Genomic DNA, 27092 nt, shown 5'->3' with positions numbered 1-27092 from the left:
CACTTTTGTGGCACACACGATATCAACAAATAACTGTAACCATATTGCTTATTTTCAATAAATTTACAATCACAGTTCATGACCCCTTTCCAGCAATTAACAATCTTGGGCAAAACGGTTGAGAAACTTGATATTAACTTAATCGACATACACAGGAAAACTGAGTCAGTGGGAGGGGAGGTTTACTACGATCATCTCTTCAAAGAGAAGGAGAAACATGCGCACATTTCACGCGTTTCTCAATTAGATTTGTCCAAGATGGCAGTTACCTGATTTGCATAACATTTTTAAATTTCCAACATAAAATACCATATAGTTACGGTCGTATACTGCTACTTTGCGGAAAAAATCTCGAATACAAACGTTAAGCACATTCAATGAAAACTCTCGTGAACTTAATGCAGACTTTTCTGAATTTATAAACTGTGAATTGGAAGACAATTACAATTAGACGTTTTGGTAAACCGTAATGGTTTCTTTTGTAATATTTATAAATTCAATTTTTGTTTCCACTTAAAACTATTTAATAAATACGTTATTATCTTATTAATGGCATTTTTACAATGGGCTTTAGTTTTGCTGATTCGTCCTCTGTAGAGGGTTTTACAGTATGTCATCTTGGTCACTCTTTCACTCAACTGAGCGTTTCTAATGTCTTTATTGAAAGGAAAATTCTCGAACTTTCGTTTTGTCAATCACTGACAAAAAGACAGTCCTTATGCCTTAAACGAAACGAACGCTCACTAAACTCCATGTGAATGGTACACTATAGAATTTTAACCACACTGTTAAAAGTTAGGACCTCATTAAACAGCATCATAAACATTGCCAAAAGAAAGGATTGTCCAAGAATGTTCATTTGAATAGTCACCGTCAATTTTTAGTATATTTTATCAAATTACTGTACCGGTAAATAAAAAGTAAAACCACACTTATTTAATAATTGCTGCGAGATGTAAGAGTCGGAGTGAAAGCGTTACACAGAAAAAATAAAAGACTGCAAGAAAAAGTGACCACAGAATCAATCGTCGCCATATAAAAACTCTTCCCAGTCGTCAATCTCAGGCGGTGGGTTTTCAGCGAGAGTTGGTTTGCGAGCCTCCTCTTCCTCGTCGCTCAGTGAATCGTCCAGTTCACTCCCAGAAGCTTTCTCGGCGTCAATATTTCTCTTGATGGCCCCTAGTCTTGCTTTTATGGTTGCATAATCAAAGACGCCCTCGTTATTCCTGAAAGGATCCTGCAATAAAATCGACACCACAAAAAAACAAATATTCATATGGTAATGATCAATTTTGCACCCTCCCAATGTCGGTCGTTTCGCCCCGTAGCGAGTTAGCCCCGCTGAAGTTCGCCCCATAGTAACCAAGTTCGCCTTCAAAGTAGACCGAGTTCGCTCCACGATCGAGCAAGCCTTTAGTCGCGTGTCAGCTAAATACTTACGCCTTTTTTTGCAGCAATCCCTGAATGCTGCATTTGATTATTTTAAAACAGCCCATGCTGAGTTGACAAGACTCCCCTCTAAGACATATGACTGGCAACAGCTCCCTCTTAAACAGGATTCTTCCTTAGGGTCTTACAGGAATTAATACGAAAAGAGGTAAAATCTTGTAATAGGTCATGGTTTGTTTATTACCTTCATTTTCTTTCCGTTCAAAGGCATGTTCTCGTCAACGATTTTGCAGTAACTGTCATAAAACTTGAGGAATACTTTCTTCATTTTACTCCTGAAAAAATAGTGAAAGGACAAAACAATTCATGTGAAGAAGGATTTGAAAACTTAAAAGCTTGTTTTTGTTGTTTTGCTATCCCGTGTGAAGTTTATCATTACGCATCTGATTTTTGCACAAACTGTTGACCTAGTCAGGAATAAACTGGTGTAAGCTTGCTGTGGGGGAGTTTGTTCTTGAAAAAAAATTGGGTGACGAATTTTTTGTTGTCACCAATTAAAGTCTACAGGGCCCCACTGAATATTACTTTCGTGATGTGGGCTCCCTGTATAAAGATTATTATTATTATTATTATTATTATTATTATTATTATTATTATTATCATTATTATTTATTATTATCTTTCTTTTAAATCGAAAAGAATTGTGTATAGGTTTTTTAATAGCTCTTTTTTATATACTTTTAACTTGTAAATAGCAATTAATGTGGAATATTTTAATGAAGAATTTTTAAAAAAACATTTATTATTATTATTATTATTATTATTATTATTATTATCATTATTATTATTATTATTAAGTTATTTTTATCTGTTTTCAGTCGAGTTTTAGTTGTCTTTGGAGTTCTACTGAGCCAGACTGAAGTTGCAGAGAACTTTGTACCACTTCTAAACACTTTGTGTATTTCACAGCACTTACAATAGAGAGTATTCTCTCTTTGCAACAAAACAAAAACACACACTTGTACATATTCTAAACGTCCTACAACAATAAATGAACATTCCATAAGCTTAGATTAGCAGAATTACTGCAGAAACAATGAAAAATACAGTATTATTGTATTATTATTAAAATTATTTTTCAATCCTGTTTTACATGTAGGTCCATTTTTACTTGAGCTGATCAGGTCCTTTATTCTCATTAACTGACCATACATGTCAATTACAAAACAGCAAGAGGAAGTTAAAAAATAATCACCAATGATGCAACTTACTTGAGAGCTGGAGGACATCTTTGTGCACCTTCCAACATTTCACAGACTGCAACTCTTAGGTTTTCATGTAGTATGACTTCGTTATATTTCTTGGAGTCACCTTTACAGAGTTCCTACGAGAGCAAAAGAAAAGCAATTAATCATCATGATGCTATTACAGTGTGACGCGCCTTACCGTGGCCACCCAACAAACTTTTTGTTACTATTTAGCTTATCAGGATATGCAAATTTGATTAATGGTCACGCCTCCTTGCAAAGTCCAACAAAACGACATGTTTTCAATAATTCATTGTTGGGACACTTGCCTGTCGGACTTTGCAAGGAGGCATGACCGTTAACCAAATTCACGTATCCTGATTAGCTAACTTGTCAAAAAAGATTTGTTAGGTGGCAACGGTAAGGCGTGTCACACTGCAATAATACTTTAGTAGAGAGTGGAGAGGCTGGATTGGAGGACAACAGAGATGGTAAAATAATTAATTTGATGAAGATTTACAAATGGTACTGTACACCAAATGACAGTAGAGAGTCTAGACTTCACTTAGGGGCAACAGCGAGTCACCCAACTAAAGATTCACAAAGATAACATTGTCCTAACTTGCATATCCTTGTTACTGTCAAACCCACTAGGAGAGGAGTGCCTCCCAAAAGAGCTACATGTAATTTGCTGCCCCAAAAGGGAACTACAGACTCAAAATTGTCCACTGTGGACTCAAAATAAATAGTGTATGTGTTACATTCTGGTAATTTGGACAAGAAAGGGGAAAGATTTACACTATAAGGGAAGAATTCACGACATTATTTCTTTCCTTTTACACATAATAATGATCAATAATACTTTAATACCTAGTGTGTCGTTTCTTAATTAGTTAATACTCAAAAGGGCATAGTTACACCTTACACAAATTATGTAACTTATGGAGCATGCACGTCACAAGTCCTGCCTGAGAAACAACACTAAACACTTGTCAGTAAAAAACGCTGAAGCGTCCTAGAGACTCCCATGACAGTTACTGGCTGTCTTAGCTTTGAATATCTGCCGGATACGAGCTAACGCACAAAACAATGGAGATACATGTCAGCTCTAAGAACATAATACTTGTCTTTCAGTCACGAACTGAGCAACAGAACTGAAAACAACTGCAAGAGGCCAAAGCTCTCGAAAGCGAGAGACAACAGTGATCAACGTTGTAAAGACCTGGATCTGATAGACTCTCACATACGTGATAAACGAACACCCTGCAATCTCACCGCGGGTTAATAGCGTCAACATGATATCACGAGTAACAAATTCCACGGATCCTATGTCTTCATAGATGGCATATATTTAGAGCTGTCTCCTAAAGACGCGGATCTATTAGACTCTCATATACGTGATAAACGAACAGCCTGCAATCTCACTGCAGATAAGCATGAAATCATGAGTCAGTTAAGAAACCCACGGATCCTATGTCTTCGTAAACAGCATTTATTTAGCGCTGTCTGGTATCTTGCAGTTAATCCAAGCCGGTGAACCTAAACAAATGCCACGGAGCTAGCATTTCCAATGGCATATAAAGAACTTCTCCTAATGGCTCAGAATGATCATTAAGAAAATCTCCATTCAGTATATTTGAGTTTTTCCCTTCATGATCAAGATTAACGTCTCATTAAGCAGAGATAAGCTATAAAGGCTTTAAGACCAATCTTTTTGCAAACTGCAGGAGTCCTGCAGGCTCGTCAACAGTTTTAAACTCTAATTCTGGCTTTTTGTTTTGTATCACAAAGTGGTTTGAACAGGATAACATTATGGTTGGTCACATTTTGAAAGTTGAACTCTTGCTGTTGGGGGGTGGTGACACTGGCTAGTATGGTGGATATTTTGGGACAGTGGTTATGTGCTTGGGATGCTGAAGTGGCTATTTAGGTCCAATGGGTGTCCAGGGGGTCTTCAAACACAGTGTGCTGCGAGTCAGAGTCAAGGGTAGATTATAACCATAGTGGGATCAGTTTTTCCAACCTTCTTTTCATATCCAGGTTCATTGTGATATGGGTTTTCATTCATAAGAGACTGGATGGAGATAAGCAAACTGGAGAGTGTCTGCGCAGGACTCCACGCTGGGCCTTGCCACGTCCTGTTGATAAATCAACAAGTTTGTCACTTATGATGAAAAACAAAAATCATTGAACTTTGAGTGTACCAGTACATGTAGAATGAGCTCTCTCCCTTTCAGGAAGGGACAGAGCCCAGAGCCCAGACTGAACTTCCAACTGGCAAATAAGAACTTAAATATTTCCAATTGCTTTAACCTAGGGCACTTGCCCTTTTGACAGACTCTGGCAGGCCAAGCTGTTCAGTTTGTAAACAGAAGGTACCAATTTGAAGGATAGTTTATGTTGGTCCTTCAAATTCTTCAAAATAGTACATTGATACTGGTTTCAGAGTGGTTATTTTTCACGATTTTGCAACACCATCTCTTCAAAAAGACACATTTGATTTACAGACTGGATTGTCTGGCTGCCAGTTCTGGCGAATGGAAAGCACTCCTAGACCCTACAATATCAAAATACATTTTCTCCTTACAGGTCCCATTACTTTTCTTATTGCGACAGTAAGGAGAGTCTGTTCAATCCTAAACTTAAGACATGTCATCTTTGGTGATAATTTTCTGTATTCTCATGCTGCAAAGTTCTGAACAAGTTTTAATTTACTTATATTCTGTCAATTTTTTTATTTAATGTGTCTGCCTGTGTTAAAGACCATTTAGTTAATAGATACATGTAGATGAGTCAATATTCCTTGCATGTTGGTAAGATGAGAGTAGGGGCCAACTTGGTTTACAAGTATTATTTTTGTTCACATGTCTTGAAAATATGACATTAAGAAGTGACCATCCTCTTCCCAGAGATCTTTAACTAAAATGAGTCCTTAAGTGTTAACCAATCACCCCTACAAAGCATTTACTCCTGTAAGTATTTTACTTCCTTATAGACATACTCAAAAGAATTCTTGCACTCAATCAGAAGCACACAGTCAAATACATTTCTGTGAGCTAGAAACGCTATAATTAATATTTGAAGGGGTGTGCGGAATAAGGCCTTAAGTGACTTCTGATGTAAGGTCAAATTCTCCTTTTGTTTCACAAGTGAATACAAGGCAGTTTGGAAGGAGAATCTTGCAATTCATCAGAAGTCACTTAGGGCTTTTTTCCAGGCACACCTTCATTTGTTCCAGGCCCTGTTTTTCCCAATCACAATATTATTCATAAGCACACCAATTTTTGTTGCTCCTAACTATTTGAAAGCCTGGAACAGGCTAGAAAAGCTTAGAATGTCCCTGTAAAAGGCTGGTGTCCAGACTAAGTATTACCATCAAAGATCTTCCAAATAAAGTACGGTATACATAAGAAGTGTTCTCACAATACTACAACCCATAATCAAAGATAACAGTCAAGTAAATAAATAAACTTACATGTAACATTAACTGCTTACCCTAATATACTAAGGCAAACCATGCCATTTGCATACAGATTGGGGTTAAACCTCACCCTACCCCCTCCAGTAGTCATTAGTCTGACCTTTGGGGGTTTGATTGGGTAATCTGGGGTAAAGGAAATCAGGAAGTAAAAAAATCCTCCCTCGTATGGAGTGCCACGTGGACCAACAACCAATGCGTGAACCTAAAAGAAACAAAAGGAAATCAAATGTAAACTGTCTTCAGCTTGAACAAAGGGAATTGAAACGGTGACTCCACGTCAGAAGCTCTCAAAACTGAACTTAAGGAAGACACTAGCATTCTTGGTCATCTTACTAGTTTTATAATAAAATAATATTATCCAACAAAATAATGTCCAAGTTGGCAATAAAATTATTGGTCTTCACAGACAGCCAAATGTTTTTAATTCAACTTTCCAAAAGCAAAAGACTAGGTTGATTGTCCAGGTAAAATAATGTTCACAGCCAGTTGATCAGTTGCTGGTTTTTAATCATTCATTAATCACTGAATGCTGCTAGAATCAGTTATGTTGGAAAAAAAAAACCCTATGTGGTGCTTTAAAGAGAGAGAGGTTAAAATATAGGGGTCAGTTATGCAATGAATAATGCACCAATCCTGTGGTACAACTCACATAATCAAATGCCTTTAATAGGTATGGCTGTGGGGTGGGTGGAGGGGGGAATGTTGAAGATTTTAATTTTCAATTAAAGTGACTGGCACACATTAGTTTAACATCTAACTTTTGTCAACATCATACTGTTGGCAAGGTATAATTTTACAGAAAAAAAACCCTGTAGCATGAAAGCGAGATATGTAGTTCAAGAATAGGCCGACATGTCACCAATGGGAAAATTTATGTCAAACACAACTTAGCCTCACGGTACTGCTGTAAATTAAATAAATGTCTCTGGCCTGTTCCCGTCCATTAAACTGAATGGAGCTTCTGGTTTTAGTAACATTGATTCATACCTAGCCAATACTCAATAGACATATATCAGTCGATACTCAGTTGATACTTGGCCAACAGTTAGCACCTTATAATTCCTAATTCCATTGAATGATTGAGCACAAACCTTTGTGATGTCATCTTCATCAGCTGCTATGTGCAATCCTGGCGGAGGCTCTTTGTACATATTTGTAATATCCCTACACATATCAATCACGCAAACAAAATATTACATTGATCTGTCAATTCCAGTAGTGCCGATTCCCTCCCCCGCGCCATCCAAACCCCTGAGCATTAGCATTTTTTGAAAACAAACTGGCTAATGTCCCACGGCAGGGACAAATGAGTTATCTCATTGCAAAAATTATTTGCTTTTTTCCTTCTCTTGGAGTCCTGGCTTATTACACGGGATACTCTGGGGCAGACCGCGTCAATGTTTCGGTCGGGTATCGGTTTTATTTTTGTTTGTTTGTTTTTCTTTATCATAGTCACAAATTGTAAAACAGCCCAATCAGAATCTATTATTTGCGCATATACCAGGAGGGAAGGAAGTGACTCATCAATACCTGTGTGACGTCAGATAGCCACAATCTGGGGCCAGAAAGAAAGGCTTTCTTTCATAATGGCAGCCATGCAAGTAATTATTTAAGACTCTGATATGCCATATTTTTCAGAAAGAAAACAAACCTTTTTGAAGCGGTAAATCAAAAGAATAGACAGTTTAAACAGTGGAAATTACGCTTTAAGGGATAGAATACCAGCACAGATTGTGAAGCCAACCCGAAAGGTCATGAGCTTAAAATATTATCATTTGACAAAATAGAAGGAGAAGATACGATGGAGAAATGTCTGAAGGTGTTTCAAGCTCGTTCGAATTTTGTTTTCGACTGGGCAAAGTTGCTTGGCCATAAACATCATTGCGCCATGGGCCCTGGATGGTTTGACGCTATAAAGGAATGATTCAGTAGGGAACATGAACCAGATCTGTATCTGTATGGGTCCGTTATGACATCAGCTAGCGTAATGGAAGATTAGCGTAACATCACGCTATCCTCTTGACTAAAACTATCCAATTAGGTCAATCATGATGGGTGGATACGTTTCCACCTGCACTTATTGCTAAAAATACACCAACACATCCTGCATAACCGCCCAATTAGGCATGTTTTTAGCTCTGATTTGTGTCCAAGCCTTTCCATCCTCATAAACATTTCAGACGGTATTTTTGACGAGCACAACACTCAAATGTACACAAAAATAATTGCTAATATGATGTAAAAGAAACTTCTGAATGAACCTGTTTGCTTGGAAAAGGTCAGTGGGAGTTCATTCCTTTTGAAGATTATTACACTTTTAATCAGTGGTTAAATTTTAAGATTTCATTTTTCTATTTTTGGAAATTGCTAAACTAATAAATGAAATTCAATCATGCTGAATTTTTTTTCATAAAAGTAAACCTGCAAACCTTTGGAATAGCCTTATAAATGGCAAGACAAAGGGTTTTTTCTCTTGAAATTATCTGAACGTTGCATACATAAGAATTGTTACATTGCGGTCTCAAATTAATTAATGAAATACATTTTATGCAGCCTGCATAGCTGAATTCTTTTGGGATTACTGTTTATAAAAAGAACTTAACATCGATAATTCTCGTGTGCACTTATCCTTTATTGTCACTAAAGAGCAGGCAGTCATCTACAATTTAGTAGAAAAAGCTGATATGGCAATATTTTCAATCTGTAACGGTGAATGGTGCATGTGCATGTCAGTTAAAAAAATTCGACAAACAGCTATTAAACACCGCGTTTGCAATATCGTGATCAGCTGCCCACGCTTACAACAGAAGCGGGCAAAAAACCGAAGCCTCATAGTTGCTATTAAAGGGTGACAAAGCACAGATGACAAAGAATACGCGATCAAAGTGACATCTCACCATAAACAAGCCACAAGTACACCGGGTATCTAAAATGAAAACGAAAGATCACTTCACGTAGTTTATCGTAAAACGAAACCATAAGCCTTACCTCTGGATTCTAAAAATGCAAAGTGCTGAAAACATTTCCTTCGGATATGCAGCCACGAAGCAGGGAGCTTGCGGAGCCTTCGATGTCAACAGATGCAAACCGGACCCTTTTGCCGCCATCTTGCTCATTACTGACGTCATAATATAAGATTCCGTCGATTTCCTGGTTTCCAGTTTCCTGCGGCTTGATTTCGGCCGCAATAACTTTGCCGCGAGAAGAGGTTTTTAATTAGGGGGCACTCGCGGATTCGCCAGTCGATTTTAATTGAGCCATCGTATCGAAATGAGTACAAATAAAAATTAAAACCTTCCTTTTATTTTCGCACATCGAAAACTCAAAATTTCCCAGAAAACGCTCCTTACACGATGCATGATTCCAGAGTAAATAAACCAAACTGATTGCAGGGCTATTACTACAGCAACTAAGGCCAATTTTAATTGGTCAGCTACATGTTGGTAGTGCATGCAGTTTTTTTCAAGGCCAGAGCTACCATGAAGAAAATAACGGCTTCGAACTTTCTCTCATTGTAGCTCCACAGGCAGCTGATTTGAATGGCCTCAAATCAGCACAACATGGCAAAAAGACAATAGGCAATACACCTTAGAAGCAAGGAATGTCATTCTTATTAAGAACTTTCCAGTATTTGTACCTCCTAACGTAAATATTCCAATACAAACTCTTATATTTGCGCCGTGACCGCTATTACGCAAGACTGTGACCATCGCTCACAGCTTGAGCTTGGGCTGCCTGTGGTAGCTCTGGTCCTGACCTCCTTCGGTCGGGGTCAACCTAGCCTGCGTAGCAGTCGTTTCCGTTTCCTTCAAGCCAAGCGGGGCAAGCACGCGAGGGCATTGGGCAAAAAGGAACAAAAAAGTAGGCGCTCCTACTTTTTTTGCTCCTTTTTGCCAAATGCCCTCGCGCGCTTGACCCGCTTGGCTTGAAGGAAACGGAAACGACTGCTACGCAGGCTAGGGGTCAACCAAGTGTGGGGTACTTCCTAGTGGGCAGTTACGCTTCGGCTGGGGCAGCGTCTGGTGTGGCTGATGAGACAGATATGGGATTAGTGGAAATGGTACTCTCTCCTGGACTCCTGCAGTAGCCACATTTAAATGTGGTCTCTCGCTGAGTGACGAACTTCGCCTCATTTGACGGTTTCCTTCTTTTCAGCTAGGCCGTGAATCCTGTCCTCCTCTGCCTTGAGCTGGTGCTGAAGAATACTTCGCAACCTGCTCACGGGTACGATGTCCTCCCAGAGCTTGATTTCAGTGCTACAACCAATGCTAAGCGCTCCCGTGTAACGCAAATCTCGTACCCGAATCTCCCACGGTGGAGGAGGAGGGCGGGATTATTTTTGCAATTTGAAGTTATCCATTTACTTGCGTTATAAGTGCTTGTCAGGAAAAAAAAGATGATTCCAATGGCAATGTCAAGGCTTTGCACTCTTCTGCAACTGATGCACTTAGTCAGCTTGGTTGGTTAAACTTAGAACAACGGAGGCTCTTTCATCACTTTCTATACGTTTACAAATGTGCATGTGAATGGAATTACTTCACACAGTATGTAACTGCTGAGAAACAGCGATGTGCATATATACAGTACACGTAGCAAGGACGATCTTAGACTTACATCTGTAAAACGAAATTGGGGAAAGCAAAGAACATGTTACCATGCCTCCAAAGACTGGAGTACTTTAGATAGAGACCTGAGGACCTCCTTATTTATTTATTTATTTATTTATTTATTTATTTATTTTTTGTTTTTCTGTGCTTGAGACAAACAGGCAGCCCCACTCTCCCTCCCAATAGGGTGAGTGTAATGGTTCCTGGACATAACGTCTAACCCACCCACCGCCAGGCGAAAGAGTGCATTGCCAAAGGCGTGGGTCTACCACAAACGGAGGGGCACCAGGCCGCCAATTTCGCTGGGGTGTCGAGCCCCGCCTCCTTCAAACATTAAGGTGACACTACGGACACCAACACAGAGCAGAGCTCGTCATAAGGCAGAACGTTAACCCCACATACAAACATAACAACAAGAACGATACGAGTGTCAAAACAATCACAGAAAAATTCACAAGAGCCGGCTCTTCGAAAGTCCGACACACACAGTTCACTTAGGGACAAGGGTATCAACCAGGACACTCCACTCGTCGGCTGACTAGTCGCAAGACTCCAGGAACTCGGAGAACTGCTCCCCTCGCATGTGGGCACTACAAGTTTGATTGATTAAACCGACTGCGAAAAACTCTTGAGTCATGGCACACTGCCATGAGTAATGAAGCAGACAATAATTCCATGCCATTGCCTACAAAATATGCTATTCTTTTAAAATAGTTTCATGTAACGAGTTTATTATTCCTCTTTTTTCGCACTGTTGTTTTACTTTATATTCATGTTTTTTTCTATTTTTTTTTCCATTTTTTTTGTAGTGATAATAATTGCATTGAAGGCCCATGTCGAGCGTACTTCCGATGCAGGCATAAATAAATATGAAAGGCAGCATTGTACAAAAGCATAAATCAGGTTAGCTTTAATTTTTTGCGTATGTTTTTTGCTATGCCGGAAGTGACTTCAAAGGAAAAGTTTTTAGACCGAAATATGACTTGAATGTCGATAATGTTCTTGCACCGAAGCCAAGCTTGATCGCGATGCGCGCAAGAGCACGTCGCTGTTCGGCCGTTTATTTTGCTGTGCGCCTATAATTATTATTACGTCAATTCCTTCAAATTTTAATTAATTACTCGTTGCCTTCAAAACTTACCTTTTTAAAAATCCCCTAAAAATTATTACCCTCCCCATTTCGGTGTTAACATTTTTAAAGACTTTAAAAACGAAACTCAATTTTTAATCGGAATCGGATCTATGCACAGGGCCTTACATGTAAAGAGAATTTTGATTCGCGTGAAAGTTGAAATATGTAAAGATATAATATTCACTGAATATTAAAAACTGATGAGATCATTAAAAATACTCCAAATGAGTAATGACGTTAAGCGAAAATTGAAAACTGAGTTTTAATTACTTACTATTTCAAACAAAGGGACGATATTTCCGAGAAAGGATGGAGGCTAACGAGTTTTCTATTATCTCGTAGCCTTCTAATCGAAGTTGTCACAGCTAGATGCAGCACGAAAATTGTTCCCAAAAGCAGTTTTATTAATCTTATTGCCAGCCTTCCATTACCTCAGCGTCTTCAAATCAAAGTTGTCACTGCGGCAAAATTAGCGGGGAAAATGCGTCCTAAAAGTTGTTCATCTCGACTTCGACCGCGAACCCTCCATTAAATAAAAGTTCTCTTACAATTTTCAAATTGAAGTTTTGACAGCAGCATTAGCATGACAAATGTTTGCCAAGTCGTTTTATTAATTTCATTGCGCTCTTAAAAAGTGAGAAACTGGCATTATAGGTGGATCAACAAATACAGCGGGTGACTGAAGGAGAATGTAAGTAAATATCAGCAAATGATGACAAAGAGGACAAAAGCGTAGAGTTTCGAGTTTTCATGTGATGTTAATGAACCCTTCTTGAAAAGGCAGGTGATCAAACACGAAACGAAAATAACAAAAACCTCAACAGAAGTCAAGGCAATGCGCATTTTGAGAGTCTCGTCAAGAGCGGTTTAATCAGTCCTTTTCTAATCCGCGGGAGTTCGTTTTAACATTTTGTCCACGAAAGAGCAGTTTTATTGTCTTCGTTTTGTTGAAGAAGTCCTTAGAGTGATTTGGTTTAAGGAAAAGCCCAATTTACAGTTGCATTCAAATTAAGCAAAACCGGGCTGCTAAGAGATGCCTGGTACCTCTAACAGCGAAGATGGAAACAAGACAAATGATCTCGCTCCATTATTCCAAGACAACGAAATCCAGAGGGGGGTTAAAATCGCCGCTTTTCTTCTGCTCCTGTTGGTCTCGTTACTCGGGAACACCTTACTGATCGCAGTCTTGTACAAGAACGCCAACCAGAGGATGAGAACACCCAGTAACTACTTCATCTTTAATATGGCCTGTGCTGATATTCTCCTCACTCTGTACTGCCTGCCTCAGAATGCGATCATCACAGCGTACCAGTACCGATGGCTTATCAGCGGGGTGGCAGGCCAGTTCCTTTGCAGTTTGTCTTTTTTCACTGGTCAAATGACGGTGTTGGTTTCTACTGGGAGCTTATTCGTGATCGCCTTGGATCGATTTATTCTGGTATTTTATCCCCTGAAAAGAATAATCACGATTCGTGTCGCACGATATGTGATTGTCGTGGTTTGGTTTTCTGCTGTAATATTTTCACTGCCATTGACAAAAATGTCCACTATCTTGGAGATAAACCCTGAATTTCTCGTGTGTTCGTTAGATTTTAAGAGCATTCGTTTTGTTGTCAGTTACTTCTTGTTTTGCTTTCCAATCATAATAGGACTGCCCCTCACCACCATCATTGCCTTGTACATTGCCATTGGGATAAAACTGAAACGAACGAAAGCACCTGGAAACCAACTGCCGTTAAATCAGGAACGACGAGAGCGAATGAATCACAAGATTCTCACAATGCTTGTGGCTATTGTGGCCGTGTTAATCATCTGCCGTTTTCCCCAGATATTTGGAACTATTTCCTGTTTCTCGGGTTTCAAACACATCTGCGTTGAACCCAATGCTATGTTCGTTGGCTGGTTCCTGACATACACTAACAGCGGAATAAATCCTTGGATTTATTTCATCTTTAACGAGCAATTTCGCCACGGAGCGAGATTATTGTTAGGAAAACTATTTCCTTGTTGTTTTAAAGCCACAAATGAAGTAGACGTAATGGAAACGGCTGGTCTACAAATGACCACTCACTCGCCATAACACCAAAACAAGAACAGTACACATTAGGGAGCTGTAGTAGCGACGGCGGCGAAGGAAGCGAAAACGTCACTATGTTAAAATGAATCGCGGTTTTTTTCAAACGTCATCGCTATTATTCCAGCTCGCTTTAAATGACAAATGTAGGTGTTTCCTGGAGTTGAATGCTTGGAGACCGCACCTAAGTTTAAAAAGAGAAAGAAAAATTCGTATTCGTATGTTTACGTCCTCCATAAAACATCCCACCAGGAAATTTCACGTCCTAGGCGTGCAGTGACGGCAAAAAAAAAAAAAATGCACCAAACTGAGTGTAATGCACTTAAGAAGTTGTTGTTTTGGTTATTAAGCCTGTTGCTGTTGTTGGTCGTTCTCGTTGCCGTCGCCGTCGTCGTTGCTAAAGTTTCCTACTGGCAGTGGCACGCCACGAGAAGTACTAGTGGATGTTCTTCGTACGAATAAGTGGAGACAACGTATGCTCCCCAATAGAACCTATATCAAGGATCTTAGCGTGCATGAACTTGAAACGGGATGACGGGATGTGGGACTGACAGAATCTCTGAGCTATATTAAGACTATTACTGAACAAGTGTAATCCGCGATCGAGATATGAGGGTACATTTAGCTACACAAATACGCGTCGATTCACTATTTTTGTGCTGCAGGAGAAATGTTTCTCTGCGGTGGACCTTTTTGCTTTGTGTCATGAACACTTAAAATAGAGGCAAAAAAGGCAAATGCTTCTTAAAAGAATAATGCCACGTCAGGGTTTTTTTTTTTTTTTTTTTTTTTTTTTACAGTTCCAGTCTACTTCAGTTCGAAAAATTCTCTACAAAGGCATGTGAGCCTGACAAGAAAGCGCCAGGAGTCTGAGAACGAACGAAAAATTTCCCGCCATTTTATTTTCACGTGACCCAGCATTTTGGGCTCCCGAGCCATCACCCACGGCATCCTATGACAGCTAGCCCAGCCAAAACAAAATCTTCTACATGTACAGCAACAACTAAAACACTTTTTTTTAAGTGTCAATTCTCAGGAAACCTAGTCTAGACTAAAATTTTCAAGCAATTAACTGATCAGTTTCCTGGAAAATGATACCCTATTCTAGACCAAAACTCTCTGATTTCTATACCCTATTCCAGACCAGGTTGCTTGAAAACCGCACCCTTCACAATGGCACATGTACATACCCATTTGGTTCTATATGGGAGTACCCCCCACCCCCTACCCCCTCGGCTTTGCCTTGCCTTTTTTATTGCGTTATTATATATAGCAAAAAATGTTGATATAGACTATTACAAGAATGGAACATTTTATTTTTGCTTGATTTACAATCGCACTGTATACCGCATTAGTGTTCAAATTGGATTGAATTATATTGTTTTACGATTGAAAAAAGCATGAAGGTACACAATGTTTTCCTTGTCTTTAAGTCATGACTTAAATGTCTCGTTGTTTCAACTTGTTTGAATTTGTCTTTTATCGCTGGAATGCTTTAGTTTATCATTAGCCTGGTACCTGTTGATCTCGAATAGCTTTCGCCGTTAATTAACCGGAAATCGCAAGAAACTGGTAAACGTATTTTTGTTTTACATATGTTCTACTCTCTTACTCGCCTCAGTAGCGTTGCCATAAAACTAAGCTTCAAATTATATTCCTGGAGTTGTCGCCAGTTCTTTAGTTTACAGCGGTAGTTTAGTAAGGTTAGACGGAGGAACTTAAACATGTACAAGGTAATAAAATGTTATTTTGTCAAAACCGAACGGGACTTTCTCTCCTAGTTTCCGTACAAGGTAGTACTCCCCACGCAAATTTGCGTGTATCCGGCCGGGTTTATGACGTTAGACTCGATTTTTTTTCTAAAAGAAGATTTTTTTGGTACAACGCATGGGTATTGCAACAGAAGTGGGATACTGTGACTACCGTTGTGTCAACCTACTTAAAATAAATTCTTGCTCTGCAAATAAAATCACGATATAGTGCTATTTTATTGCTGTATTGATTATAATCGTAATTTCCGATATCGCTTTGTCAAGTCAGCCACCCCGTCTTCAAAAGTCCCGGATCTGCCATGAATGCAACCAGCAAATCAAACTGAAATTAAATTAATTTAAACCATGGAAATTTCCATGTTACGTCACAACTAACTTCCGTCTGAAAGTACTTCCGGTTCAAAGTATTAATGATTGACAACACTGATAACGTACTTCTGACCCCAAAATAACCTCCTGAACACAATTTTTAATATTAATATTAACTTAAACTCATGGAAGAAATTTGCCCTTAATAACGGCTGTCAACCGTCAAAAGCCCTAAAATTTAACCGTCAGCTGTCAAAGCTATCTCCTCATTGAGAGCCTCATGCACGGCTGGCTGTGTGTATGTAGTTTGTTGGGAGCCAATCCCCCCTCCCCCCACCCCTTCCTCCCCTAGCCGTGTCGGTTAAATTATTGCCACTTTGAGCAGCCAAAAAACTTATTTGAATCGGTGGACTCGTTAAAATAATAGTTTACTTTTGTTAACAATAACCATACTAGTCCACAGAAACTAGTATTGATAATGTTGGCTGCGGAAGGCTAGGATGAAAATAGATTGCAACTTGAAAAAATTCAGTGGCCAATTTTTTCAAGTTCTTCTTGTCTATTCTGGAAAAGTCGCTAAAAACTGATTATAGCTCAGTTCTTCCTTGCAGAAATCTCTTAATATTTTCTTCCCGGTGTTTTAAGAGCAATTTCATGTTAGCAAAAATGCTTTTCGTCAAATATTTGAGCAGTTCTGACTAAATACAGCAAAATCGCCGTGACAGTGCCACTTTAAAACTGTGGAATCACGATGATGTAAGGGGAAATTGATGGAAGTGCCTGGAAAGAACTTGGAATTAGGTAGAGATAGTTTTTTATTCAGCGGTCCTGTTGTCTGGAACTTCTGCTTAAATCAAACAGCCCCAGAAAGTGACAACATTGATGAATCAGTAAAAGAGGGTTCTCAAAACATCGATCAAGCAACACAAAAGCAATGCAGAAAGCAGTTTCATTTGTCAAAGGAGCAGTTGTATGAACAATAACAAGGACCTTGATAACTTTGTATATTTTTAAATTTTATATGTTATTATATCACTTCTGAGTTGCCAATTTATGAATTGGGTTTTATTCATTGTTGTGACATTCTTTTTTTGTCTCTATTGCTTATATCCTATCTGATTTAATTTGATAATTAGCAGGTCCACATCAGAAAGAGGCTATTCATATTCAAAGAGAACAACCTTCCTTGAATCAACAATTACACCATATTATCCTTATTGTTCTCACATTGTCACGTTTCATGTTCATTTTGTTGTCACCGTTTATCATAATTAGCATTTTTGTCTACTTATTATAAATTCAACTTTCAACGCTTTGTACATTAACTATCTGAAGATGACAGAAGTCTCTGTCGAAACATGTTTTGTAAACTTAAAAGTTTTGTCGTTTTCTTTCAACTTTTAACCTGCTATGCCAAATAAATTATGTATGTATGCATCTTCCTAGGTTTGACCGTGAGTTTGTCGTGACATTTCAGAGCCACGGCTCACGGTCTGCGTCAAAAATGACGCCCGATTTGAATTCAACCTTTTTTTTTTCCACAAAGGCCTCTGTCTCAGACTGAATGATGAATTGCTCAGAAAGGACCACAAATTATCTTTGTTGGCATATAGTGAGAAAGGCAAGTGTGTGCTTGAGTTTCGAGCTAATTTTAGCGAAGTTTTCGAAGTGCTCCCCTCAAATGATGGATCAAATTTAACTTCAATTTTCCCAAACTTTCCACTCCTTGAACATCACCTACAATATGATGCACGCCTGCTGCACGTGGACCAGCCGCTGAGAGATAAAAACAGCTTAAAACGGCTTTTGGGAGATCCAAGAACCCATGAAAACAAAGTAAAACATACCAGGTGACCTTTTTCAGACTTAGTGTAATTCATTGTAGGAAAATTTTTTGTGTCATTTTATTTTAACACCATTCGAACTGTGATGCCTCATCCTTAAAGAAGTTATTTGATTCGTTTATTTTAGTTTCACTGAAATGTCAAGTCATAATGACGTTATTGATCTTTCCATTATAGAAACGTGATTTTTATAGTTCTGCCGAACCACATTTTGGTTTAGTAGGTTTTGCTTAGGCAAGTGATTAGTTCAGCTTTATTAGTAGTAGAGGCTTGCCTTCTATCTTTGAAGTCGTTTTAGTCGAGTACTGAAAAGTGAGTACCGTTCAGTGTAAGTGATTATTTTTTTTGTTTACACGTTTGATCCATCTAGCTTTTTTTCTCATACTAATTTCAGTTTACTGTATTCAGGCTTTAAAACGTGATAGAATTTAACAGGCTTTTTTAGGCATCGGCACGTTCACATTGCTTTTACTAAGTCTACAAAATAGTAAGCTTAATAATTCGTGATCATTTCTTCCTCCGTAGTCATACAGTCACGTAGATTTGGTATCACGCTATATTTTCCTCGATTTGTTAATTTTTACTTCTTTTAAATTGTTTCGGAATGGTCGAAATGTTGCATGTTGACTTTGTTCGCATAAAATTAACTCAGTTCTTGTTACAGTTTCGATATGATCTCGAATTGTTGGTCAAATAAATCGTGATTTCTGCGTCTGTCCGTAAAATATATCCTAGTTTGGTTTGTCGCATATCCTGAGCAAGTTATTCGTTGTTCTGACTACTTAGATCTTGCTCTGTGATCCCATATAACGGAGGTTTTAATTTTTTCCTCGCGTTTTTTCTCTCTTTCCTTCCACAGTTAGAGAGCCCCACTGTTGTGCAGGGCGACAAAAAATCAGTCTATAGACTCATTCAGATGTTCTCCTCCACGGAAATCTTTAGTAAAAGGCGAAAGATTTATGCGTGTTGAAGGGAAACCAGAGTAATAAAATTGGGGAATGATCCAGGCTTATTTTGAACGTCACTCAGGGAGCCAAGTGGGAAGCACTTGACTGTACTGTTGTTAGATAATTGTATTGCGCTTGCGCATTGCGTAAACGCGAATAAAAATACTTTGTTTTCTACGCACTCTGTATATAGATTTTCGAATGGATCATGACTAAAACACCAAACGAGTACATGCGGGTAACATACGGGTAACATACGGGTAACATACGACTAACATACGGATACATACGAATACATACGAATACATACGAGTAATACGAATGTTTTTCTCATAAAGGAAGCTCTAATTATAGGCCTTGCAAGCATTTTTTACGTCAGCAAACACGTACCCGGTTCAGTTTGATGGGGGGGGGGGGGCGGATGTTGATCGCCACCCCCCTCAGATTTTGCAAATTTTGGAAAGGAGATTTAGGGGGTGTTTACATGTGAAGACTCGCCCCGGTGCAAGTTTGATACCGGTATGACATTGCGATTTCATACCGTGTTTACATGAACGAACACTTCATTTCGATCGACGCGATTGTGACGCCCAGGTGACGCCATATTGGATTGGATATTGAAGACTGCGCATGCACTACCCGTTCTAGACTCCCAGGAGAGTGATTTCATGCCGGAGCGAGCAGCCGTATCGCGTTTGCATGACATCGGGATGAGTTTTCGTACCGGAATGAAAATCTCGCCCCGTTACAGTTACCGGGGTGAACTCGCACCAGTATAACTCGCTCTGGTACAAGATGTTGTGCTGGTATCATGTAAACGAATACAGAACCACAAGAGGGAACTGGAGTGAACTCGTACCGGAATGAAAGTCGCGCCGGTACCATGTAAACACCCCCTTACTTTGTTGCTGAAACTTTAAGCAGCTGTTCGTTTATAGCTTGGGAAATTTTTTAATGTGTCAACTGTTCCCAAAATTCGACATTTTTACATGTACATGGTTACATTTAAGCTTTCTGGCTTGATTTTGCACATTTTTTTTCCATTTCTCATAACCAACTAAGGTGAAACAGTGAAATCAAGATGGCGGATCTGCAGCGCCCTCCAAAATATATTGTCATCTTGTAGCGCAAGCTAATGGTTTTGCACTCCATGAGAATTTATTTTACTGTGACTAAATTTAACAAAAGCCTTTGGGGGTCGATCTAATCTCGTAGCCAGATCTCAGTTGGTTCGCCTGACCGTGGGAGATCTGGGTACAAGATTAGGGTCGATCAACATCCCCCCCCCCCCCCCCCCTCAAACTGAACCGGGTACGTGTTTGCTGACGTGCAAAATGCTTGCAAGGCTTATAATTAGAGCTTCCTTTATGAGAAAATATTCATATTACTCCTATGTATCCGTATGTATCCGTATGTTAGTCGTATGTATCCGTATGTTACTCGTATGTTAGTCGTATGTATTCGTATGTATCCGTATGTTCCGTATGTTACCCGTATGTACTCGTGTCACGGTGTTTTAGTCTAGGCCCGGTCTTTGTTCCTCGTTTCCCGAACAGCGGCTGGAAATCGAGCCTAGTTTTAGTCACGGATCTTTCGAATGCGCTTTACTAGATAAGGAAACTTAGTTATAAAGCAATTCAAAGTATTAAAACCATAAACTGTAATATCTATAAAAACTAACGCTAAGACTAGATTAGAACATTAAATATGCGATAGATACGTAAACTACCCTGAGATGTGTGACGTATAAAAATGTTGTTAAAGCCGGAGACACACCTGACGATTTTATACGCCGATCGCGGCGAATTTGATCGCCAGCGAAAATCGCAAAGCGATTTTCGCCACCGATTGATGAGGACACAACTGGCAATTTTTTTCGCTGATCGCGGCGATGTGGCACTTCAACCTTGTTCCCGGGCTCCATCGAGGGGCGTTTTGAAAAGTCATGTGATAAAATCGCCTAACTTGATTGGTTTACTTCACTAGGGATGAGCGTAGAAAAGCGCGGGAACGGGCACACTTGGCGAATGCCGGCGAATTTAATCGCCGAAATACCTGACATGCCAGATATCGGTGTGTCGCGGGCTAAACGAATCTCTTAGCATCTCGAACGCAAGCCCTCGGAGTCCTTCAAAGTATAGCGAGAGGCTAAAAAACTACCAGCTGTCCCTCGCGCAGTCGAGCTCCCATGTGAGGCGAGTAAACTGAAAGCGAAAAGGCGATTCTGGGAGGCGATTGTAGTGTATTTGAATGAGTGAGCGGTCGGAGATAAAAAGCGTCAAATTGTCGTACTTTAACTGCACGTTTCGAGGTAATGAAATAGGATAAACAAGATAAAGGTTACAAACTGGATTCCTTTGTTTTTAAAGTCAAAGGTTGTCGGGATTTTACGCGTTTAACCCATGTTTACCCAATCTCACACCACGATCTCATTTTGGCTTGTCGTCCTCGCTGTGGAGACAAAATTTACTTCATTCTATTTTAATGAATCTAAAATATGAAAATTAGAAAATTTTCTTGTTGAAAAAGTCTAAAACGAAAGTACATGCACGAGTGGAGACTACACCGGAAGTGAATTTCATTGGCCTATGGCATTGTAACAACTCATGCCGTTAAATATCATCACGTGCGATGGCGCCAAAGTCCAATTTGGATCGTACACAACACAACGTGTTCCTCTTGAGGGTTGTGCTGTCTCTGTGGTTGTAATTTTACTTCTGTCATTATCACAACAGTGTTGGAAGCCTAAAAGTAGCTAAACAAGGCTTGAAGGATTTGAGGGGAAGATGGTGCGCTCGAAGCACGGGTATCCTCCGAAGCAAGGCCTTTACTCGCCTGATTTCGAGAGAGAGGCTTGCGGCGTTGGTTTTGTGACGAAAATCAATGGAGAAAAAAGCCACCAGGTAAGCTTAAAAGAAATTCTTTCTGTTTTATCTAACACCTAGCTAATTTTATTTCGCCTAAGATGTGCCAGATTCGGAGAAATGACTTTTCACTACCACTCCGCGAAAACGTAAACATTGTCTATTAATGATCGATCCGACGTCTAGGCTTCCTTATCAGCCCACGCAGAACTAATATTTAATAAGCTTTACTATTCCTTTGCCTAAAATTAACATTCGCATTGCTAGGTCTAATATTGTTAGCCATAGTGATAAATTAAATTAACATCTCATAATGTGTTGAACAAAAATAATAGAAGAACTTTTGATCTGTGAAGTAATGCATAGCGAGCTTTTTCAAAGTTAAGCTAAAGCTCAAGTCTATATAAGACTTACATTTGTATTATATAGGCTTTGATGAAGATTAAAAAGCTTACGTTCGTTTTAATTTTTGTAATTTATGTGTTTTGCGAGTTACGTATTTCTAGTTTCAATCGTTCGCCGTACGCAGTAAAGCTTTTGTGTTCTCATCATTAAATATTACTGAGTTAAAAAGTTGTTTTTGTTCCCGCGAAAACAACTGCCAGCTTTGTTTTGGCGAATGTACACCAAAGATTTGCTGGTCGCCCAGCTGTGTTTTCAAATGCCGACTTCATTTTTAGTTTACCAAACCGTCTAGAACTTCAAGAATTCTAGAAATGGTTGTCCAGTGCCGAAATATTTTCACACATCAAGTTATCAACTTTTGTCATGGTATTTATCGCTTCCTATGTCACGTGTACGTGTGAGTCGCATTGCTTGTATGGGATAAAGTCACGGATTATTTTTTTCCATTCTCCAAACGCGCGGTCATATTAATTCCAGTTACTTGTTTTGTTCAAAATTTTGTTCTGGCTACTGCTTTACAGTTGTAGCATTTTCAAATTTTATCTCAGGCAGTATTATTTTTTAATTCATATTTTAACAGTCGGAGATATTTAACAAAATGATTAATAATGTAAAGGCTTAGATGTTTAGCTGGCCTTGTTTTGGGTGAAGGTTTTGGCATAACCTCTTAGCGTATTGTTTTTCTGTAACCAGGAATAATCCACTGTTTATTTTGAAACAGCAATGAAGTTGCACCTGTTTTATTTGGAACATGTTTTGGTATGCGTCCCATAGTCAGATAACCACGCCCTTGTTGACATCTTGTTTTTCAACCTCCTTTTTGGCTTGGTTTCCACTGAAAACTTAAGTTTGAACCGGAATACATCAGCATTCATGTCATTTTGACACAAGCCAGTCACAAGCATAAGCGCAACAGCGATATAAAAAAAATTATCTTCTAACTTGTCTGACCATGCTTTTTTAATGGATCTGCTGTTTCCATGATTTCACATGAAATCTTATGCATTCAGTTATGCTTTATGCCTATGCTTGTAAACGTTGGTAAATATACTACTTTAAATTCAGAATTTTTAATACATTGTTTGAATGTTCAGTAAAAAGTTAATTCAAGCTTAGTTGAATTGCATCGAAAGTAGTTACCAACAGCCAAAGTCTCCTTTTGACTTTAATATTAAAAAAGGCATTGAATTTATGATACATTACCAAAAGGATATAACATGGTCGAAGTCCTCGGTGTCCTCTTAGTATTTTTCCATTTGCAAGCAAGAGCCTCTCTGTGGGTACCCGAAGACTTTGTTTTCGTCGCATTTTTTTTGGGCAAATCTTCAATTTTTTTTTAGCTGCAGATCTTCGTTTTATGGATTGAAACTGTGTGATAGTGTAGCCAGTGTAATTCACAGCCGAATGAATATCTCACTTCAGCAACAAATTTTATAAAAATAATTTCTCACACACTGAATGCTAATTTTGTCTGCCACATAAGAATGCAACAGTATTTATTGACAACTCAACAACTCCACAAAGATTACAGACTCACTGACAGACTGGCCTGAGGCTGGGAGGGTGGGGAAGCTGTTGCTTTTTATGGCAAGAAAAAAAAAACTGAATCACATGACCGAATGTGACATCTGATATCCTGACTCATACCCAGCCCACCATTCAGTGTGTGAAAACTTCATTTCTTGCCTCTTTTGCAAGCTCAGCTGGCAAGAAAAACATTGTTTAAATTCGTGAAAGGTAATATAAACAGTTGCTGAAACAATAACAAGGAAAATAAATGATTGTTTGAATTTGTTGCTAACGTTGTTTTGTTTGTTCAGTGTTTGATAGTATTTATGACATTTACTTTCTTTTCAATTTTACTTTTATACGACCCCCCACAAGCTTGAAGCTTTAACATTAACAACTATCCTGTTTAACGGCAGCTCCTATCTTTTCAGTAGTACACCATGTTATCAAATGTGCGTCACATGGTCACATGATATGAATGAAATCAAACCTGTTTGTTAGTTGGTCCTCATTGACGACATTAATGATAACATCATGAGCGTTTTTGTCATTTTCATCCTTGTAATGGCTTCCTTTGGGTTCATTGCAGTCATTGTTGATATGGCCATGAATGCAAAAATTGAAAGATGCATGACTGTTTTTTTAGGCCATGGTTCAATACTTTCCTGTTCTGCTAGATTCTCAAAATAGATGCAGTTAGGTTGTCCTTTATAACCCAGGTTCTAAAATTAATTAAAAATGTATCAAAGACAGTCTGTTCGTGAAATTTATTTTCTTTTTTGTAACGTCGGGGTTGTGGCTCACAATTGCTCTTACAAACTACTGGAGCGAAAATAGCTGATTGAAAATATATATTTTGTTAGGTATTAACTAAGTTGTTTCCGTTTGTTTTAAATTATAACTGTTTTTAATTATTTTTCTATGCAACTTACATTAATTTTGGTAATTGCAACTTATTTAATATTGTTTAGGGAAAAGAAGTTGTTGATTGTAGGAGTATTATTCTTCTTGTCAATTGAAAGTAGATCTTGGTATACTGAATGAAAAAGTTAGAATAATTATTAGAAGATTTGAGTTTAGAGTATGTGTACTTTGACAACTTTTGCTTGTGAGTAGTTACGCAAAAAAATCTGATGCAGCTATTGGGTATTCATTTTGTCCAAAGTCCAATTTGCGTGAGCTATCTAAATTTAAAATTTCAATTGAGCTGACAAAACTTTGTGAATAATTAAATACCAGTAGTAAACCACTTTGTAACATCATGGGGGTATTTCTGTATTTTTGTTTCAGTTTTTAAGGTTTCTTTACCAGTACAATATTATAATCAGTAGAAACACTGCTTCATATTTAATGAGATACGATGTATATTGGTTGAAAAAACTATTGGCATTTTTAAATCATTGGTGTTTTTTCTAAAAAAGAAAACACCCACCAGCTGTATATGACCTTGTAAAAAATTTATCATGAAAACAGCTTTTTTATTTATTTATTTTTTCTCAAGTTTGGATCAAATCTCTGTGAATCCTAGCTATTATACATGAAAACAAGAATTTTGCTGAAAAATTCAGTTTGGCAAATCTTAATCTATGAACCTGGTTTTTCATTTAAAGGGGCATTGTCATGGAGATGTGGCTGTATTTTGGTCAAAACTACACATTTAAATATTTGACAAACAACCTTTTCTTTATTAATAGGAAGTTGCTCTTGTAGCACCTTGAGAAATATATTATTAACACCACTTACTGAGTTCAAATTCTGTATAATTGTTAAAGGTCTGACTAGCAGAAGTCTGAATGTAATGATTGCTAGCTGTATCAGTAAAGTCTTAACTTCAGTGTTTGAGTGTTGTTTACAGCTACATCAATAAATTTTGGTAATCACCTCTCAAGGATCATTATTGGTCAAGCCTTGCACTGACTTCTCCTTGGGAGAACTTCATCATTTTATCACACAACAAAAGTTGTTGTTGTCGTTGAGTCGTACATGTAGCATCATTTGTTAGAGTGCTTGCAAACACACCCCAGATTCAGAGCATGAAACCTTGCTCGTACCCAATCTTTTTGGCTAGTCTCAACAAAAGTGCTCTTTGATGCCTGCATTCATGATATTGCTTTAAAAATGTTATTAGCAGAAAGTCATGACACAGTTTTCAGGGTCCGAGATTGCTACTGACTGGCCGTCAATGTGACCAAAAATTAGGTTTTGGCGACCAGAAATTTAGAACTGGTCGCCAGCAGGCGACTAATCTTTCGTCCCATCAGCATTTGACACTCCAAGGTAAAAGGGCTTTTTCTAAAAGAAAACATAAAGCTCCCGTGGACAGTTGTAGTAAAATGAGGCGACGATTTTACGATTGCCATATTTACCTGGCACTATATTGTTTTAGCGGCTTAATATAATTCTCCCAATACGGATTTTGCGGGCGAAAAACATTTATTGCACTCTTAGTTGAGTCTAGGTATAGAAAGATGGCCCCCATGTGTTGAACATAGAACATAATAGGATACCACCATACTTCCAACTAAATGGAAATAATAAGAGAAAGAAATCCGAGGCCTTCGCAAGAACATTGGCAAACACGCTTTTTGAGATGTAGGACTCTGTTACCGTTACACGGCTTTTGTGATCAGTCTCCTTTTATAGCTGCATGTATATATATTATGTTAAATGATAACATTTTCTTGAAAGGTTTAATTTTGTGCTTTACCATAAATTAAGGTAAATTATACCCTGGCCAGAGAGATTGTTTTCTTTAGTTTGCGGCAAATTAAGAGGAGAAGCTGCCATCGTGGCGTGGCAAGCAAGAAATGAAAAAAAAAAAAAACAAAAAAAAACAAACAATAAGCTTAACACTTGCTTTGGCAACCAAACCCTTCCATCTGGCGACCAAAATTTTTAGGTTAGTCGCCAGTTGGCTCCCTTAGGAAAAAGTTAATTTCAGACCCTGGTCTCCCCTCCTTTTCTATTTGACAGTTTGCATTTCTTGGAAAAGGCCCTGCCCTGGCCAGTCATATTACTGACTCAACTTTCCACTGAGTAAACTCTTTTTATTCTATAGGTTTTGTCTGAGGCACTCACAGTGCTGGAGAGAATGAAACACAGAGGGGCTGTTGGATTTGAAGAGAACTGCGGAGATGGGGCTGGTGTCATGACTGGAATTCCACATGCATTTTATCAGCGAGTCATACAGTAAGAATATTATTGTTTTAATACATGAAGATATCTGGGCATGTGTGATAATAGTTTCCCCCGTGAAGGTCTTGCAGCCTTGTTTTTTAGCACGTCTCAGGAGTCTTGACAGGATAGTGCACTTCACTTTTTACATGAAATCTTATTATAGTTCCTAAAGCCTTGGGCTAAACATTTTTGGACTTTAGTCTTGTTCAAACAGTCTTGCCATATACAGTCTTGGACTTGCCGTGAACATGGCTGGTCTTGCTGTTTCGTAAAGTCTCAAATTTGCCATTTACTGACCCTTTATCACATTAAAAATGGTTCCAGTTAGGCAGTGG

General features: G+C 38.5%; 3 protein-coding genes and 1 non-coding gene across 4 annotated transcripts in view; 2 read left to right on the top strand and 2 right to left on the bottom strand.

The window, feature by feature from the left end:
* Positions 1–30: 30 nt before the first annotated feature.
* On the bottom strand, positions 31–9245 carry LOC146483666 (ubiquitin-conjugating enzyme E2 Z-like). The gene is made up of 7 exons (XM_085105799.1): positions 9106–9245; positions 7209–7281; positions 6132–6319; positions 4660–4774; positions 2661–2773; positions 1634–1724; positions 31–1237 (listed from the first exon to the last, which is right to left on the bottom strand). The coding sequence occupies exons 1-7, from the start codon at positions 9243–9245 to the stop codon at positions 1022–1024; spliced, it is 936 nt and encodes a 311-aa protein (XP_084961925.1). The 3' UTR covers positions 31–1021.
* A 2111-nt stretch (positions 9246–11356) lies between these two features.
* On the top strand, positions 11357–15996 carry LOC146483665 (RYamide receptor-like). The gene has a single exon (XM_085105546.1). It carries the CDS (start codon positions 12890–12892, stop codon positions 13934–13936), a length of 1047 nt encoding a protein of 348 aa, XP_084961672.1. The 5' UTR covers positions 11357–12889; the 3' UTR covers positions 13937–15996.
* A 2724-nt stretch (positions 15997–18720) lies between these two features.
* Positions 18721–18841, bottom strand: LOC146483664 (U5 spliceosomal RNA). Its single transcript, XR_014863859.1, has one exon. It is a non-coding gene; the product is annotated as a U5 spliceosomal RNA (small nuclear RNA).
* A 2615-nt stretch (positions 18842–21456) lies between these two features.
* LOC146483663 (uncharacterized) overlaps positions 21457–27092 on the top strand; it is a 66171-nt gene continuing 60535 nt past the window's right edge. Inside the window, exons 1-2 of the mRNA XM_085105811.1 lie at positions 21457–21705; positions 26639–26769. Coding sequence (XP_084961937.1) covers positions 21589–21705; positions 26639–26769 — 248 coding nt within the window. The 5' untranslated portion in view covers positions 21457–21588. The remainder of the gene's footprint in view (positions 21706–26638; positions 26770–27092) is intronic.

Source organism: Pavona decussata, unplaced genomic scaffold, assembly GCF_977016875.1.
Source record: "Pavona decussata unplaced genomic scaffold, jaPavDecu1.1 SCAFFOLD_38, whole genome shotgun sequence".
NCBI classification, from domain to species: domain Eukaryota; kingdom Metazoa; phylum Cnidaria; class Anthozoa; order Scleractinia; family Agariciidae; genus Pavona; species Pavona decussata.
Note: the sequence above shows the minus strand (reverse complement) of the source record. Positions and strands in the feature narration are given on the sequence as shown.

Excerpts from the sequence above, each read along its gene's own strand:
- LOC146483666 (XM_085105799.1), bottom strand. The coding sequence starts at position 9,245 with ATGACGTCAGTAATGAGCAAGATGGCGGCAAAAGGGTCCGGTTTGCAT. Across the intron at positions 1,725-2,660 it reads AGATGTCCTCCAGCTCTCAA|GAGTAAAATGAAGAAAGTAT; the intron begins GTAAGTTGCATC and ends CTATTTTTTCAG. Across the intron at positions 1,238-1,633 it reads TGAACGGAAAGAAAATGAAG|GATCCTTTCAGGAATAACGA; the intron begins GTAATAAACAAA and ends ATTTTATTGCAG.
- LOC146483665 (XM_085105546.1), top strand. The coding sequence starts at position 12,890 with ATGCCTGGTACCTCTAACAGCGAAGATGGAAACAAGACAAATGATCTC.